The 19,315-nt window shown below is 46.4% G+C and overlaps 1 protein-coding gene across 1 annotated transcript; it reads right to left on the reverse strand.

Moving 5' to 3' along the window:
• Positions 1–491: 491 nt before the first annotated feature.
• Positions 492–18,684, reverse strand: tmem39a (transmembrane protein 39A). Its single transcript, XM_064961915.1, has 10 exons — positions 18,388–18,684; positions 16,111–16,312; positions 14,272–14,494; positions 14,092–14,175; positions 12,373–12,527; positions 11,092–11,202; positions 4,628–4,850; positions 2,855–3,042; positions 1,713–1,833; positions 492–1,235 (listed from the first exon to the last, which is right to left on the reverse strand). Exons 2-10 carry the CDS (start codon positions 16,215–16,217, stop codon positions 975–977), a joined length of 1,473 nt encoding a protein of 490 aa, XP_064817987.1. The 5' UTR covers positions 16,218–16,312; positions 18,388–18,684; the 3' UTR covers positions 492–974.
• Between the last annotated feature and the right edge of the window lie 631 nt (positions 18,685–19,315).

The following is a 19,315-nucleotide window of genomic DNA, read 5'->3' on the forward strand; positions in this document are numbered from 1 at the left end:
TTTAAAATAACACTGCTAGCAGCGGAGCACAACTTGTAGCATTGAAGATACCAAGTGTCATTTGTAATTTAATTTCAAGCACACACTGGAAAGTAAAGCACATACACATGTCTGCACATTCAATGCGGTTCGTCTCCCATCTAGAAAAACGGCAATCTGTTGCGGTGGTGGTGTCCATTCTATCCAGACTATATCTATGTTTTTCGCTTCTCAGGCACAGTGAAATGAAGAGCGGCAATTTGTGGTAAATGAATGACCTGAATGAACATGACACTGTGAAGAAGACATTGTGCCTGTCCCAAATGGCACCCTATTCCCTACATAGTGTAGGGAATAGGGTGCCATTTGGGACGTGGGTATGTTCTACAGGCACCAGAGTCAGCGCTCATGGCCAAACTGCAGACGGTCTTGCTACGAAACGAATCCTAATAAAACACCGTAAAGGGATGAATATGTTCTCTAAAGAGGCAGTGTGCAGGAGAGGCGGGTCTCCTCAGTCGCTTCCTTGATTGGCCAACCGAGCCAAAGTCTCTTCCTTGATTGGCCACCGGTACCATCTGATTGGCTCTGAAGCTTTCTTTAAGCATCTTTGGTGGAAGTCGGAACGCGGTGAGCATAGGGGGAGCAGCTTAGCACAGCACGTGGGCGGGGCCTCATGGCATTAAGAACACAACTCACTCTCTCCCATCCAATCGCTTTGCACCATGAAGCAACAACAAACATCACATGACAATACTACCGTAATGCCCTGTTACTTTTGAAAACAGTATACAAAATAAAATATTATTTAAATAGGTATAAACATTGCATGAAAAATAGAACCGTATCAAAACAATATGAGTTCACAGTCAGTCCCTCCTGCTGCACGCCGACCCCCTCTCTCACCTCCACCCCCTCCGTACAGCCATAGTGGCAGGGAGGCTAGGGAGTATCCGAACCCACGTCCCCCAGCTCCAGAACCCTCTCCTGGGGTGTCACTGGGACTTGAGCCCCAGGCCGTTGGTGGTGCCGGACCCGGGGCTGGAGGTTACAGGGTAGGAGTAGGCCTTGCCCAGCACGATGCGGTCCCGGAGCATCTTGAAGAGGACGTAGTAGTTACAGAACAGGATGAGGCCCAGGGACAGGGTGTGGTTCCAGCTGTCAGAGCGGAGCAGGGAGTACAACTGGTACAGGACTACGCTGGACTCGATCCAGATTAACAGGTTTAGGATCCGCAACGGCTTGTGGAAAAGGAACTGCAACACAAATAACATCACGACTGGTATTTATTTATAAACATGTATTTATAGTTAGACTTGTAAATAAAAGGGACATCTCAAGGCAGTACATGGGCAGTACATAAACACACACAGACTAAAGGGTCTAGTGAAAGGCAGTACATAAACACACACAGACTAAAGGGTCTAGTGAAAGGCAGTACATAAACACACACAGACCAAAGGGTCTAGTGAAAGGCAGTACATAAACACACACAGACTAAAGGGTCTAGTGAAAGGCAGTACATAAACACACACAGACCAAAGGGTCTAGTGAAAAGCAGTACATAAACACACACAGACTAAAGGGTCTAGTGAAAGGCAGTACATAAACACACACAGACTAAAGGGTCTAGTGAAAGGCAGTACATAAACACACACAGACTAAAGGGTCTAGTGAAAGGCAGTACATAAACACACACAGACTAAAGGGTCTAGTGAAAGAGAGCGACTCACGTAAAACCTAGCGTGGGAGACGTCTGAGGGCAGGGCCACGTTGTAGGGTCCTACAGCCTTGTACAGGCTGCGACTGTGACGTACCAACACCCCCTGGGGCCAGACTGTACTCTCAGACCACCTGCAACACACAATGACGAGGTGGAGGTTGATCCTACAGCCGACAGATCAAATAGAACCCTGCCTAGAAGACTAGACAGTCTGGTGGACAGCAGGGTGGCTAACCCTCTTCCTGGAGACTCCTTATGCAGGGCTTTCCTCCATCCCTGCTCTAACGCACCTGGTAGAGTCCTGAACAACAGTTGATTAGAGTCAGATGTGTTGGAACAAAATCCTGCATATGTCTAGTTCTCTAGGAGAAAAGGTTGGGTTACGTACTGACACACAAGTGTTGCGGGGCGTTGTTGTAGAAGTATGTGAGTGTGGGGACCACCTACACGTGCTGTGGGGCGTTGTTGTAGAAGTATGTGTGTGTGGGGACCACCTACACGTGCTGTGGGGCGTTGTTGTAGAAGTATGTGTGTGTGGGGACCACCTACACGTGCTGTGGGCCGTTGCTGTAGAAGTATGTGAGTGTGGGGACCACCTACACGTGCTGTGTTTGGGGACCACCTACACGTGCTGTGGGGCGTTGTTGTAGAAGTATGTGAGTGTGGGGACCACCTACACGTGCTGTGGGGCGTTGTTGTAGAAGTATGTGAGTGTGGGGACCACCTACACGTGCTGTGGGGCGTTGTTGTAGAAGTATGTGAGTGTGGGGACCACCTACACGTGCTGTGAGCCGTTGCTGTAGAAGTATGTGTGTGTGTGGACCACCTACACGTGCTGTGGGCCGCTGCTGTAGAAGTATGTGTGTGTGGGGACCACCGACACGTGCTGTGGGGCGTTGCTGTAGAAGTATGTGTGTGTGGGGACCACCGACACGTGCTGTGGGGCGTTGCTGTAGAAGTATGTGTGTGTGGGGACCACCTACACGTGCTGTGGGGCGTTGTTGTAGAAGTATGTGTGTGTGGGGACCACCGACACGTGCTGTGGGCCGCTGCTGTAGAAGTATGTGTGTGTGTGGACCACCTACACGTGCTGTGGGCCATTGCTGTAGAAGTATGTGTATGTGTGTGTGTGTATGTGTGTGGACCACCTACACGTGCTGTGGCGCGTTGCTGTAGAATCCGTGCTCCAGCTTCTGCCAGCGCCCCAGGTGGGCTGCAGAGCGGTGCAGCAGGTCACAGTAGCTGGGAGGTAACAGCTGGCTCATCAGCATAACAAACGCATTGATCCACACCATGATCAGGTGCTCACAGGACCAGCGCATGTCATAGTACTGGGTACTCTGGAGGGGGAGAGAAGACCACGTTTTAGGGTTCAGGGGCCTTAACACAAACGCAGGAGACAACACCTAGGATACCTGGAGACTGAAGGAGGAGACTGTGAACACACAATGACTCAGGGGAGGGGAGATGAGTACCAGCAGGGTGGACAGTTCCTTGGATAACGGGGAGGGGAGATGAGTACCAGCAGGGTTGACAGTTCCTTGGATAACGGGGAGGGGAGCTGAGTACCAGCAGGGTGGACAGTTCCTTGGATAACGGGGAGATGAGTACCAGCAGGGTGGACAGTTCCTTGGATAACGGGGAGGGGAGATGAGTACCAGCAGGGTGGACAGTTCCTTGGATAACGGGGAGGGGAGATGAGTACCAGCAGGGTGGACAGTTCCTTGGATAACGGGGAGGGGAGATGAGTACCAGCAGGGTGGACAGTTCCTTGGATAACGGGGAGGGGAGATGAGTACCAGCAGGGTGGACAGTTCCTTGGATAACGGGGAGGGGAGATGAGTACCAGCAGGGTGGACAGTTCCTTGGATAACGGGGAGGGGAGATGAGTACCAGCAGGGTGGACATAACGGGGAGGGGAGGAGAAGGAAAGCAGCAACCTGCTAGAGGGAGGGAAAGAGTGGAGGAAGGAGAGGAAGTGTGACGTACCTTGACGAAGCAGAGGGAGGAAGGCTACGTAGTAAGGGTTAGGGTTTGTACCTTGATGTAGCAGAGAGGAAGGCTACGTAGTAAAGGTTAGGGTTTGTACCTTGACGAAGCAGAGGAGGAGGAAGGCTACGTAGTAAGGGTTAGGGTTTGTACCTTGATGAAGCAGAGAGGAAGGCTACGTAGTAAGGGTTAGGGTTTGTTTGATACCGAGTAAGGGTTAGGGTTTGACGAAGCAGAGAGGAAGGCTACGTAGTAAGGGTTAGGGTTTGTACCTTGATGAAGCAGAGAGGAAGGCTACGTAGTAAGGGTTAGGGTTTGTACCTTGATGAAGCAGAGAGGAAGGCTACGTAGTAAGGGTTAGGGTTTGTACCTAGATGAAGCAGAGAGGAAGGCTACGTAGTAAGGGTTAGGGGTTTGTGAAGCAGAGAGGAACCTTGATGAAGCAGAGAGGAAGGCTACGTAGTAAGGGTAGTAAGGGTTTGTACCTTGACGAAACAGAGGGAGGAAGGCTACGTAGTAAGGGTTAGGGTTTGTACCTTGACGAAGCAGAGGGAGGAAGGCTACGTAGTAAGGGTTAGGGTTTGTACCTTGATGAAGCAGAGAGGAAGGCTACGTAGTAAGGGTTAGGGTTTGTACCTAGATGAAGCAGAGAGGAAGGCTACGTAGTAAGGGTTAGGGTTTGTACCTTGATGAAGCAGAGAGGAAGGCTACGTAGTAAGGGTTTGTACCTTGACGAAGCAGAGGGAGGAAGGCTACGTAGTAAGGGTTAGGGTTTGTACCTTGACGAAGCAGAGGGAGGAAGGCTACGTAGTAAGGGTTAGGGTTTGTACCTTGACGAAGCAGAGGGGGAGGAAGGCTACGTAGTAAGGGTTAGGGTTTGTACCTTGACGAAGCAGAGGGGGAGGAAGGCTACGTAGTAAGGGTTAGGGTTTGTACCTTGACGAAGCAGAGGGGGAGGAAGGCTACGTAGTAAGCGCTGAAGAGGGAGTTGAAGAGGACTTCCTTGATGCGACGGTTGAAGTCGCTCCGGAGTTCCTCCACCTCGCTGCGGATGAGTTCTGGAGACGGGGACTGGGGACAGGTGTGGTGGGGGATGTGGCCTGGAGTGGTAAACTGCTCTCTCAGGTTCTCCCTTAGTAACGCTAGGAAGTCCTTAGGCCTGGAGGGAGAAGAGAGAAGTAAGAATGATCTAGGATCAGTTTTTTCATAATGGAATAAGACTACAAGGACAAGGGAGACCAGGGCCCGGTATCCAAAAATATCTCAAGAGTAGAAAATTGGTAGGAAGTGCTGAAAACAGACATTTTACTCCTACTCTTATGGGTAAAAATAAAAATCTATACATGAACCCTCTTATTAATAAATGTCACGACCTAGGCCCCTGTGCGCAAAGCATTTCAGAAAAGGTCGTAGGGATCCTGTTTAAACCTGTTTTAAGACGAACCTCCCAGCTCAGAGTAAGTTTTAGGATGACGTTAAGACACTACCCAGACAAACTCAGCCAGGAGTAAAATCAGGTCATGAAAATTGCTCTCAGATGGTTCTCATGACAGTTTGAGGTACCACAAAGGAAAGATAGTGATGACGCTCATTAAGCCAGTTGCAAATGATTTGATATATTAGGATCCCCATTAGCCAATGGTGATCCCCCCCCCATTTCTCCATCACCCAAATACAGATAGCCGATGTTCTGAAAGAGCTGCAAAATCTGGACCCCTACAAATCAGCCGGGCTAGACAATCTGGACCCCTACAAATCAGCCGGGCTAGACAATCTGGACCCCTACAAATCAGCCGGGCTAGACAATCTGGACCCCTACAAATCAGCCGGGCTAGACAATCTGGACCCCTACAAATCAGCCGGGCTAGACAATCTGGACCCCTACAAATCTGCTGGGCTATTTGTATGCTCTCGTTGGCTGGCCCTCGCTACATATTCGTCACCAAACCTACTGGCTCCAGGTCATCTATAAGTCTTTGCTAGGTAAAACACCGACTTATCTTAGCTCGCTGGTCACCATAGCAGCACCCATCCGTAGCACACGCTCCAGCAGGTATATTTCACTGGTCATCCCCAAAGCCAATTACTCATTTGGCCGCCTTTCCTTCCAGTTCTCTGTTGCCAATGACTGGAACGAATTGCAAAAATCACTGAAAATGGAGACTCATATTTCCCTCTCGAACTTTAAGCACCAGCTGTCAGAGCAGCTCACAGATCACTGCACATAGCCCATCTGTAAATAGCCTATCCAACTACCTCATCCCCATATGTTCTTTTTCTTCTTCTCCTTTGCACCCCAGTATCCCTACTTGCACATTCATCTTCTGCACGTCTATCACTCCAGTGTTTAATTGCTAATTTGTAATTTACTTCGCCACCATGGCCTATTTATTGCCTTACCTCCCTTATCTTACCTCATTTGCACACACTGTATATAGACTTTTCTATTGTATTATTGACTGTACGTTTGTTTACTGATAAGCACTGATTTGCTTTATCTTGGCCATGTCGCAGTTGTAAATGAGAACTTGTTCTCAACTGGCCTACTTGGTTAAATAAAAATAAATTTCAAATGAGATGTGAGTTCCATATACTCATGGCTCTGTATAATACTGTACGTTTCCTTGAATATGTTCTGGACCTGGGAACTGTGAAAAGACCCCTGGTGGCATGTCTGGTGGGGTAAGAGCGTATCCCATTTAACAAACCAAACATTCAATACCGTTATAGAAGGTAAAGTAAAAACCAAAACCGGTCCGTGCATCAATACTGGTATATAGTCAAATACGATGTACCGCCCAGCCCTAGCAGTCAGTCTTTCCTCAGCTCTTAGCCAAGAGAGACTGGCATGCATAGTTTTAATATTATTCCTCTGGTTACAATGAAGAGCAAGACGTTCTGCTCTGTTCTGGGACAGCTGCAGGTTAACTAGGTTTTTCTTTGTAGCACTTGACCACATGACTGGACAATAATCAAGATAAGATAAAACTAGAGCCTGCAGGACTTGCTTTGTGGAGTGTGGTGTCAAAAAAGCAGAGCATCTCTTTATTACGGACAGACCTCTCCCCATCTTTACAACCATTAAATCTATTTGTTTTGACCATGACAGTTTACAATCTAAGGTAACGCCAACTAAATTGTCTCAACTTGTTCAACAGCCACACCATTCATTAACAGATTCAGCTGAGGTCTAGAACTTAGGGAATGATTTGTACCAAATACAATGCTCTTAGTTTTAGAGATGTTCAGGACCAGTTTATTACTGGCCACCCATTCCAAAACAGACCAACTCTTTGTTAAGGGTTTCAGTGACTTCATTAGCTGTATATGATTGAATCTTCAGCATACATGGAGACACATGATTTGTTTAATGCCAGTGGCAGGTCATTGGTAGAAATAGAAAAGAGTAGAAGTCCGAGAGAGCTGCCCTGCGGTACACCACAATTTACATGTTTGACATTAGAGAAGCTTCCATTAAAGAAAACCCTCTGAGCTCTATTAGATAGATGGCTCTGAATCCACGATATGGTAGAGGTTGAAAAGCCACAACACACAAGTTCTCAACAACAGATTATGGTCAATAATATCAAAGGCTGCACTGAAATCTAACAGTACAGCTCCCACAATCTTCTTAATATCAATTTATTTCAACCAGTCAGTCATTTGTGTCATTGCAGTACATATTGAGTGCCCTTCTCTATAAGCATGCTGAAAGTCTGTTGTTAATTTGTTTACAGAGAAACAGCATTGTATTTGGCCAAAAACAATTCCCCCAACAGTTTGCTAAGAGCTGCCAGCCAGCTGATTGGTCTGCTGTTAGAACCAGTAAAAGCCGCTTTACCACTCTTGGGTAGTGGAATGACTTTGGCTTCCCTCCAGGCCTGAGGACAAAGACTTTCCTCAGGGCTCAGATTAAAGATATGACAGATGGGATGGTAGCTGACTCTAGAACCACTCCTATATAGCTTTCCATCTAAGGTGTCAATGCCAGGAAGTTTGTCATTATTGATTGACAACAATTATTCCACCTCTCCCAGACCAACTTCACAAAATTATAACTTAGAAAAACATTGTTTCATTATTAGTTTTTTAAATGTATGAATACGATGGATCACTCACTGTTCGTTGTTGGCATTTCCTGCCTAAGTTTTCCCACTTTGCCATTAAGTAATCATTAAAACAATTGGCAACATCCGATGATGGAGAATAATCCATCGCTGTGAACCCAATAGCATGTGTCAGACAACCACAGTGAATGTGACTGTACATTAAAACATTGCAATGATAAAACGTTTGATATCCTTTTCACATGACACGATCACTTCCTTCTCTTAAATTGTGGATGAATATGTATAATCAGTTTTTAAACTCATTCTGATCATGTATGATAATGTTGCATACGACATTTGAAAGGTCTAGAATTCTTTTCCCGAACACAATCAAAAGTTAACATAGGCCCTAGATGCCTTCAGCTACCCAACTTATAGGCATGTCCAATCAATCAAAAGTTAACATAGGCCCTAGATGCCTTCAGCTGCCCAACTTATAGGCATGTCCAATCAATCAAAAGTTAACATAGGCCCTAGATGCCTTCAGCTACCCAACTTATAGGCATGTCCAATTTGGGCACCTTTTAACAATGTGATATTGTGCTCCAAAGGGATAGCTAGAAATAACATGATGTAGGTTAATGAAATAATACAAATAAAAATGTGAAATCACTGTCAAAGATACTGCTGCGTCGAGTGGAGCAGCGGTCTGAGGCTCAGCATCGCTGTGCATCGCTGTGCATCTCGCTGTGCATCGCTGTGCATCTCGCTGTGCATCTCGCTGTGCATCGCTGTGCATCGCTGTGCATCTCGCTGTGCATCGCTGTGCATCTCTGTGCATCGCTGTGCATCGCTGTGCATCTCGCTGTGCATCGCTGTGCATCTCGCTGTGCATCGCTGTGCATCGCTGTGCATCTCGCTGTGCATCGCTGTGCATCGCTGTGCATCTCGCTGTGCATCGCTGTGCATCGCTGTGCATCGCTGTGCATCGCTGTGCATCTCGCTGTGCATCGCTGTGCATCTCGCTGTGCATCGCTGTGCATCTCGCTGTGCATCTCGCTGTGCATCGCTGTGCATCGCTGTGCCACTAGAGATTCTGGGTTCGAGTCCAGGCTCTGTCGCAACCGGCCGCGACCGGGAGACTCATGGGGCGGCGCACAATTGGCCCAGCGTCGTCCGTGTTAGGGGAGGGCTTGGCTGGAAGGGATGTCCTTGTCCCATCGCGCACTAGCAACTCCTGTGACGGGCCGGGCGCAGTGCACGCTGACACGGTGGCCAGGTGTATGGCGTTTCCGCCGACACATTGGTGCGGCTGGCTTCCGGGTTAAGTGGGCATTGTGTCAAGAAGCAGTGCGGCTTGGTTGGGTTGTGTTTTGGAGGACGCACAGCTCTCGACCTTCGCCTCTCCCGAGTCCGTACGGGAGTTGCAGCGATGAGACAAGACTTTAACTACCAATTGGATCCCACAAAATTGGGGAGAAAAAGGTGTACATTTTTTTGTAATAAAAATTACAATTGACAATAATGTTGCATTTAAGTCTAGATTTATCATACAGAAATATCAAAACATTCTTTCAACATCTCCAAAGCAATTGCCTGACTAAGGCGCAGGTACCACTGACTCACTGCCCTTCTCTATTATCAAGAAGCTTGTTATAAAATAATACTTCTAATAAAGAAGAAGCCTGCTGGTAACTGGTAATTGATTAGGACAGCTGGTGTCCTAAAGATCTGTCAACTAGGTAGGACACTTACGACTAGAGGTTTCATGAATAGCTTGTATTCTGAACCATAAGAGCAGGAGATTCTCTATTCTCAGCACTAAAGACCAATTTCCTACTCTGAGCCTCTTTGTGGATACGGGGCCCAGCGCTCCTACTGCCATTAATAATACAGACAGAGGAATAAAACAGATCAGACAAAAGTCAAGTCCTCTTCTGTCTTATTCAGTTTCATTCTTTTTAAAATGACACTATTATTGCATTTGTGAAAACGTCACACGACAGGAATATCACATTGTTGTCTCTTTGCAGTGTACTCTCTATGGTACTTCAAATGCCCACCCTTTAGCTGGGGTGTCAGCTGAAAAGACCACGGACTAAACTCACACAATCAAAAAGAGGAATCCGTCCCAGGCTGTGAGAGAGAAGAAGTCCAGAGTTCCTGACTGCCTCTGATCCCGCCCACTTCACAGGGAACTTTAATCAATGTTCTGTCCCCCAGTCTGACCAGAAGGGTTGGTTTGGCTGGGGGAGAGAACATTGAAGTCTGTTGTTTATTTGTTTACCTGAATAAGGAGAGTGTGTGTGTGTGTTTATGTTTACCTGAATAAGGGGGGAGTGTGTGTGTTTATGTTTACCTGAATAAGGAGAGTGTGTGTGTGTGTGTTTATGTTTACCTGAATAAGGAGAGTGTGTGTGTGTGTTTCTGTTTACCTGAATAAGGAGAGTGTGTGTGTGTGTTTCTGTTTACCTGAATAAGGAGAGTGTGTGTGTGTTTCTGTTTACCTGAATAAGGAGAGTGTGTGTGTGTTTCTGTTTACCTGAATAAGGAGAGTGTGTGTGTGTGTTTCTGTTTACCTGAATAAGGAGAGTGTGTGTGTGTGTTTCTGTTTACCTGAATAAGGAGAGTGTGTGTGTGTGTTTCTGTTTACCTGAATAAGGAGAGTGTGTGTGTGTGTTTCTGTTTACCTGAATAAGGAGAGTGTGTGTGTGTGTTTCTGTTTACCTGAATAAGGAGAGTGTGTGTGTTTATGTTTACCTGAATAAGGAGAGTGTGTGTGTGTGTTTCTGTTTACCTGAATAAGGAGAGTGTGTGTGTTTCTGTTTACCTGAATAAGGAGAGTGTGTGTGTGTTTATGTTTACCTGAATAAGGAGATGTGAATGTGTGTGTGTTTATGTTTACCTGAATAAGGGTTTATGTTTACCTGAATAAGGGGAGTGTGTGTGTTTATGTTTACCTGTGTGTGTGTTTCTGTTTACCTGAATAAGGAGAGTGAATGTGTGTGTGTTTCTGTTTACCTGAATAAGGAGAGTGTGTGTGTTTATGTTTACCTGAATAAGGAGAGTGTGTGTGTTTATGTTTACCTGAATAAGGGTAGTGTGTGTATTTATGTTTACCTGAATAAGGATAGTGTGTGTGTTTATGTTTACCTGAATAAGGGGAGTGTGTGTGTTTATGTTTACCTGAATAAGGGTAGTGTGTGTGTTTATGTTTACCTGAATAAGGGGAGTGTGTGTGTTTATGTTTACCTGAATAAGGGGAGTGTGTGTGTTTATGTTTACCTGAATAAGGGGAGTGTGTGTGTTTATGTTTACCTGAATAAGGGGAGTGTGTGTGTTTATGTTTACCTGAAGAAGGGCCCGTGGGACAGGTCCTGGTCTGAGTAACTACAGTCTGAAGGCACTGGCTGGGCCCTACTCTCCTGATGGAAGCAACACAGGGGAACGTACACCCCAAACCTGTCGCACAGAGAGACAGGGATGAGAGAGACAGGGATGAGAGAGACAGGGATGAGAGAGACAGGGATGAGAGAGACAATGAGAGGAGATCAAAAAATGGAAAGAGAGGTGATCAAAGAAAGAACCATAAAGTGTTAAATCAACTAGATAATGGAGAATATGACACTGTGATCAACTAGATAATGGAGAATATGACACTGATCAACTAGATAATGGAGAATATGACACTGATATCACTAGATAATGGAGAATATGACACTGATATCACTAGATAATGGAGAATTATGACACTGTGATCAACTAGATAATGGAGATTATGACACGGTGATCAACTAGATAATGGAGAATATGACACTGTGATCAACTAGATAATGGAGAATATGACACGGTGATCAACTAGATAATGGAGAATATGACACTGTGATCAACTAGATAATGGAGAATATGACACTGTGATCAACTAGATAATGGAGAATATGACACTGATCAACTAGATAATGGAGAATATGACACTGATCAACTAGATAATGGAGAATATGACACTGTGATCAACTAGATAATGGAGAATATGACACTGTGATCAACTAGATAATGGAGAATATGACACTGTGATCAACTAGATAATGGAGAATATGACACGGTGATCAACTAGATAATGGAGGATATGACACTGATGAACTAGATAATGGAGAATATGACACTGATGAACTAGATAATGGAGAATATGACACTGATGAACTAGATAATGGAGAATATGACACTGATCAACTAGATAATGGAGAATATGACACTGATCAACTAGATAATGGAGAATATGACACTGTGATCAACTAGATAATGGAGAATATGACACTGTGATCAACTAGATAATGGAGAATATGACACTGTGATCAACTAGATAATGGAGAATATGACACTGTGATCAACTAGATAATGGAGAATATGACACTGTGATCAACTAGATAATGGAGAACAATAAAACTCATTACTTCCCAGTACACACATCATCTATGAATAACAATAAAACACACTACACTACTTCCCAGTAAACACACACCATCTCTGAATCAAACCACTAGACTCCCATCTACAGAGCCGTACTGACACATCAACTGTAGAGCTGTGGTCTGAAACCTCTGGTAGCTCCGCTCTCTGAACACAGACACTCACGGGTATCCAAGGAAGAGCAGGTTGAGCACCGAGTGGTTCTTGAACAGGTTGACCAGGGTCCAACAGAGAACCCAGCCACACAGAGTGAGGAGGCTGAGCCGAGCTGCGATCAGAACCACGTACCGTACCAAGGAACATGGACTGGTCTGAGACGCCTGGGGGGGGGGGACAGACAGAGAAACACACGCACAGGTTAGAGGTTATACAAACACAATCAACCACAATGCATTGCTACACACTAAGCTCTTAACTCGGACATAACAAGATCACAATCCTCAATATAAAGCACAAGTCAGTCAAACACACACAACCCTGGCCAGAGTCCAGACAACTATACTAAGCCAGTCACACACGAACGATGCAACTAGGAGGATCAGCGTAGGCCTAAATACTAGAAACAAGTTCATTCCCATCCCCACTACTACACCACAAACATGATGCAACCAGTTTAGAAACAGCTGATGAATAGGCAGATTAAGTTGAGGAAGGGAGAGAGAGGTAGAAAGAGAGAGAGAGGGGTAGAGGTAGAAAGAGAGAGAGAAAGAGAGAAGAAGAGAGAGAAAGAAAGAAAGAAAGAGAGAAGAAGAGAGAAAGAAAGAAAGAAAGAAAGAAAGAGGGGTAGAAAGAGAGAGAGGTAGAAAGAGAGAGAGGTAGAAAGAGAGAGAGGTATAAAGAGAGAGAGGTATAAAGAGAGAGAGAGGGGTAGAGGTAGAAAGAGAGAGGTAGAGAGAGGTAGAAAGAGAGAGAGGTAGAAAGAGAGGGGTAGAAAGAGAGAGATAGAAAGAAAGAGAGAGAGAGGGGTAGAGGTAGAAAGAGAGAGAGGTAGAGAGAGGTAGAAAGAGAGAAAGAGAGAGATAAAGAGAGAGAGGTAGAAAGAGGTAGAAAGAGAGAGAGGGATAGAAAGAGAGAGAGGGATAGAAAGAGAGAGGTAGAAAAAGAGAGAGGTAGAAAAAGAGAGAGGTAGAAAAAGAGAGAGGTAGAAAAAGAGAGAGGTAGAAAAAGAGAGAGGTAGAAAGAGAGAGAGGTAGAAAGAGAGAGAGGTAGAAAGAGAGAGAGGATGAGAGGTAGAAAGAGAGAGATAAAGAGAGAGAGGGGTAGAGGTAGAAAGAGAGAGAGGGGTAGAGGTAGAAAGAGAGAGGTAGAAAGGGTAGAGGTAGAGAGGGGGGGTAGAGAGGTAGAAAGAGAGAGAGGAGAGAGAGAGAGGTAGAAAGAGAGAGAGAGAGAGAGGTAGAAGAGAGAGGAGAGAGAGGTAGAGAGAGAGGTAGAAAGAGAAAGAGAGAGAGGGGTAGAGGTAGAAAGAGAGAGAGAGAGAGGTAGAAAGAGAGAGAGAGAGAGAGAGAGAGAGAGGTAGAAAGAGAGAGAGAGAGAGAGGTAGAAAGAGAGAGAGAGAGAGGTAGAAAGAGAGAGAGAGAGGTAGAAAGAGAGAGAGAGAGAGGTAGAAAGAGAGAGAGAGAGAGAGGTAGAAAGAGAGAGAGATGAGGTAGAAAGAGAGAGAGAGAGAGATAGAAAAGAGAGAGAGAGGTAGAAAGAGAGAGAGAGAGGTAGAAAAGAGAGAGAGGTAGAAAGAGAGAGAGAGAGGTAGAAAAGAGAGAGAGAGAGGTAGAAAGAGAGAGAAAGATAGAAAGATAGAGAAAGATAGAAAGAGAGAGAGCGAGAGAGCGAGGTGGAAAGAGAGAGGTAGAGAGAGAGAAGATGAGGTAGAGAGGTAGAGAGAGATACCTCTGACACTATAGTCCACACCAGTCTCCTGGCCAGCATCACTGTGATGAAGATAGCCAGGTGGTAGTCCATCAGATGGAAGTTCTGCAGAGAAGAGACAACAAACGGACTGAAGGTGTGTTCACTACCACTCACCAGATTGTAGGTTATCTCTGTGTGTGTGTGTTCACTACTACTCACCAGAGAGGTGGAGGCAGCAGGGTGACTATAAGGGTACCACCACACAGTCCTGTAGATATTAATATACTGAACAAACAGCGCCACCAACAGGTAGAGGAAGAGCAGGAACTCAAACAGCAGGCAGCTGTCCAATGGGAGGTCAGGGATCCGGTAGTGACGGACGGGTTCCGGCGTGATGAGGGCCGAGAGGGGTGGGGCAGAGAGACCCACACAGTTACTACTCCTGGAGGGAGGGGGGCATAGAGAGAAGCTGTGGTTACTGGTCCGCCAGACTGCTCCCTGGAGAACGAGTCCGCCAGACTGCTCCCTGGAGAACGAGTCCCCCCGGACTACTACTGGAGAACGAGTCCCCCCGGACTACTACTGGAGAACGAGTCCCCCCGGACTACTACTGGAGAACGAGTCCCCCCGGACTACTACTGGAGAACGAGTCCCCCCGGACTACTACTGGAGAACGAGTCCCCCGGACTACTACTCCCTGGAGAACGAGTCCCCCGGACTGCTCCCTGGAGAACGAGTCCGCCCGGACTGCTCCCTGGAGAACGAGTCCGCCCGGACTACTGGAGAACGAGTCCGCCCGGACTACTACTGGAGAACGAGTCCGCCAGACTGCTCCCTGGAGAACGAGTCCCCCCGGACTACTACTGGAGAACGAGTCCGCCCGGACTACTACTGGAGAACGAGTCCGCCCGGACTACTACTGGAGAACGAGTCCGCCCGGACTGCTCCCTGGAGAACGAGTCCGCCCGGACTGCTCCCTGGAGAACGAGTCCCCCCGGACTACTCCCTGGAGAACGAGTCCCCCGGACTACTACTGGAGAACGAGTCCCCCCAGACTACTACTGGAGAACGAGTCCCCCGGACTACTACTGGAGAACGAGAGACTACTACTGGAGAACGAGTCCCCCCGGACTACTACTGGAGAACGAGTCCCCCCGGACTACTACTGGAGAACGAGTCCCCCCGGACTACTACTGGAGAACGAGTCCCCCGGACTACTACTGGAGAACGAGTCCCCCGGACTACTACTGGAGAACGAGTCCCCCCCCAGGACTACTACTGGAGAACGAGTCCCCCGACTACCGGACTACTCCCCCGGACTACTGGAGAACGAGTCCCCCGGACTACTACTGGAGAACGAGTCCCCCGGACTACTACTGGAGAACGAGTCCCCCGGACTACTACTGGAGAACGAGTCCCCCGGACTACTACTGGAGAACGAGTCCCCCCAGACTACTACTGGAGAGAACGAGTCCCCCAGACTACTACTGGAGAACGCAGGAATGTGATTAACAGTGAGGGAAAGGAGAACATGTTGTGGCGAGAAAAGAACAGAACAATGGAAGTGAAATGATCTTGATGCCTCTTCCTCATCGGTGTTGATCTGCGCTGGCATACCTTCCTCCTCCTCAGAGGAGGTGTGGTATTAATAACCTGACTCCACCCCCCTCACTCACACCAATCATCTATTGGACTAACACTAATTATATTTGAATATTAAATCACAGTCAGGACGGGAAGGAAGAAGCTATGACCGTCTCATGGTAGATGCAGACAGTAACATTTTAAAAACAGAAGGTGTGATCAAATAGCCTGGAACTACACATTTAACTTCCTATAAGGCTTGGCTCAATAAATCATGTAGGCCTGTTTGTGTTTGGTGGGGTAGGAGGGTTAGGTCTTCTTGTTGTAGTACACTACTTTACCCCAACTGTGTGTGTGTGTGTGTGTGTGTGTGTGTGTGTGTGTGTGTGTGTGTGTGTGTGTGTGTGTGTGTGTGTGTGTGTGTGTTTGTGTGTGTGTGCGGGGTGTCGACAATATCTGTGTTTGTATCCTAACCTGTTTCTGAGTCCGTTGCCGAGGCTGCCCCCCACCAGAGTCTGCAGGGAGGGCAGAGCAGAGCGGCTCAGCTGTTGTCTACTTGGCCCCCTGCGGCCCCCGGGCATGGCCAGGCACCACCTCAACACCCCCTGCTACTGCCTCTCCACCTAGACCCAGAGACCAGCACCACCTCACAGCCCGGCCCAACACAGCCAGGCCACTGGAGAGACGGACAGAGAGAGAAAACAACGTCAGGGTCATGTTCATTAGGCACAACACGTTAGAAAACAGAGTCAAACAGGGAGGTAGAATACCATCTGAACTTGTGCACATTGCAACCCATTTTGTTATAGTGTGTGCTCTAATGAACACAACCCAGGTGCAATAAAGAACAGTCCCAATAGAGGACAGAATGTACACACGTTGCAGGTAGACTCCTGAAGTCTCCTGAAAAAACATGCCATGAATGAGTCGCTACTCTTCTCATCGGAGAGGCATGTAGGATGATATGACGTAGGATAAACAATGGATAAACTTTCCAGAACATGGTGTCCTACTGAACGCAGCCCTGGGGAAGATGGTGACAACAAAAGGCCAGACTAGGTCAGAGTCAATAGAACAGAGGTGGGTGAATAGGTCCTGGGTTACTGGTAGGACAACATCACCACAGTCAAGCACCCAGGGTCATGCAACTTTACATAAGACGACATCCTCAGACTGATCACAGACAGGCATCACAGAGACACACAGACAGACAGACATCAGACAGACAGACATCACAGACAGACAGACAGACAGGCATTAGACACAGTCAGACAGACATCCCAGACAGACAGACACAGGCATTAGACACACACACACACAGACAGACAGGCATCACACACAGAGACAGACAGGCATCACACACACAGATAGACAGGCATCACACACACAGATAGACAGGCATCACACACACAGACAGACAGGCATCACACACAGACAGACAGACAGGCAGGCAGGCAAACATCACACAGACAGACATACAGACAGACAGACAGACAGACAGACAGACAGAGCGGCATCACACACACAGAGACAGACAAAAATCACACACAGACAAACATCACACACAGACAGACAGGCAACGCACACAGACAGGCATCGCATGCATGTACAAGCACACAGTCACCAAACACACTTTACACTGGCAGCCAGGTGAGAGAAAACAACCGTAGCTACTGTAGATGCCACGGTTATAGAACAAGAGATAAGCAAACCAGGTTATCGCAATGACCTTTGTGTGTGTGTGTGTGTGTGTGTGTATATATAATTGAGGAGCTTCCTAGTGGCTGTACATAGGCTAATGTATAGTTTGCTGGAACAATCCACACACACAGCCATTCCATTAAGGGAGACTGAACAGAAAGGAGTTAGGGAGAGAGACAATGCCCACAACCACAAAACAAAGGCAGCTGGCTAGTCCAGTACACTACAACCTTGACTACTGGAGGAGCAGGGAAGGGATGCAAAGGTGCCAGTCAACTTAGACTAGCTTGGCTGTCCTTCCATGTACTAATGTTTCTGGTGATGATGAGTGATAACGGCTTTAGAAACATCCCCTTTAGCCGTGCTCGCATCAGATCAGAGTAGCCTATCTGCAAACATAGCTAGCTACTGTTCTCAGGCAACACTTTCTTAAGCATGACTGTACTGTATGTAGTGTTGTATCGATACTGCAGTTTTTCAACTTTGCAAAATGCGGAAATCAGATCAGAAGGCATATGCGCAATAAAGTAACGGCTTTATGACAGTTCGTGGTCAACTGTGGCTGATAGAAGCTGTTACAATATTATAGGCAACTGTTACACAAGTCTGACACTTGTATTGAGAGTGCAATATTCCCAAATGGCAGAACATCGAATTTCTAACTACTTTATAACATTCAAGAAGATGAAACATTCTCATAGAAGTTGAAAAGTTGTATTTTCAAGACACGTAACTAACGTTAGCTAGCTAAACACATATTGTACTTACTACACATTTAACTAGATATGTATAAGCAATTTGTAGCTAGCTAGTTATTTCCAGTAACATTGTCAAGCTACCTAACGAACGGTACTAGCTAGTTTTTGTGTTATTGGACATGATCGAACTGTTTTTTGTTATTATAGAGGAGAAACGAGACAATGTACAGGATTCATCATTTCAAATGGGGGAAGTTAGCTAGCCTAGGTATATTATGTTTAATATTATGCATCGTATACAAAAACAGCTAGCTAATGAGCTACTCGTGCAGGAATTAAACAGAATACTCACACAACATTGACAAAAAGCGGATGGTGTGGACACGGATGCATCAGTCAATTGTGGGTTGACAAGCCGAGACAGGAGCGAACATTTCTCTCGTTTTAAAAGGGAATATATTCATAGGTTTTAGCGGGGACGGTGGTTGTGTGCTACTTATAAACACACAGGACGTTATATCGGTTTACCTCCAACAACAAACATACGGTTAAAAACGAGTCTGTTTGCAGTGCAACAGTAGCTTGCTACAGTCACTAGTAGCACACAGAGACCGACGTGGCAAAGCGATGCCTGTTTTGCCAAAACGTCATCATTCATGCGACGTGTTCTTCAGCCACGCAGCCGCACACGAATTTGGTGACGAATATTTACACAAATTGTACAATCCTCTTGCAAAGCAGTGGCTTTTCAAGTTAACATTTTCAATACAGGGTAAATGTTAAATACAAAAATATGCATTTAATTCCTGCTAACTTTGTTATATTGAATAAATTAATCACAAGCGAGTATGACATCCCATGGCACACATCTTATATGGATGGCCTTTGACCCTGAATGTAATTTGACAAATCAATTCTGCCAATTTGTCTTTACCTTGCCTTGAGCTAATCTGATTACAACACAAAGATGATCATATATAGGTCTGAAGCAGGCATTCACTGTCTGTGTAACTTACTGGACAATGGAGCTTCCTAGTGTCTGTGTGTCCAATAGGCCAGCCTGTTGGGTGTGAGTGTCATTTGCCTCCAGCATGTTTGAAATGGAAACCAGTTGGGTGAAGAAGACACCTGTACACAAAGGGATCTATAAAATAACTTTATTGAAAACATTTCCTTCATTGTCCCTAAGAGAGAGGAACTTACACCAACACCATTTTCTATCCAGAGACATCAAATCATACAGCTGTGATCTTCACATCAAAGCCCAGTTCACCCTGAGG

Source organism: Oncorhynchus masou, unplaced genomic scaffold, assembly GCF_036934945.1.
Source record: "Oncorhynchus masou masou isolate Uvic2021 unplaced genomic scaffold, UVic_Omas_1.1 unplaced_scaffold_461, whole genome shotgun sequence".
NCBI lineage: Eukaryota > Metazoa > Chordata > Actinopteri > Salmoniformes > Salmonidae > Oncorhynchus > Oncorhynchus masou.

Bases quoted from the DNA above. Each gene is read 5' to 3' on its own strand.
- tmem39a (XM_064961915.1), bottom strand. From the start codon at position 16,217: ATGCCCGGGGGCCGCAGGGGGCCAAGTAGACAACAGCTGAGCCGCTCT. The intron at 1,834-2,854 runs GTAGGTGGTCCA...TGTGTGTTGCAG, and splicing joins AGCAACGCGCCACAGCACGT to GTGGTCTGAGAGTACAGTCT. The intron at 1,236-1,712 runs GTGAGTCGCTCT...TTTGTGTTGCAG, and splicing joins TCTCCCACGCTAGGTTTTAC to TTCCTTTTCCACAAGCCGTT.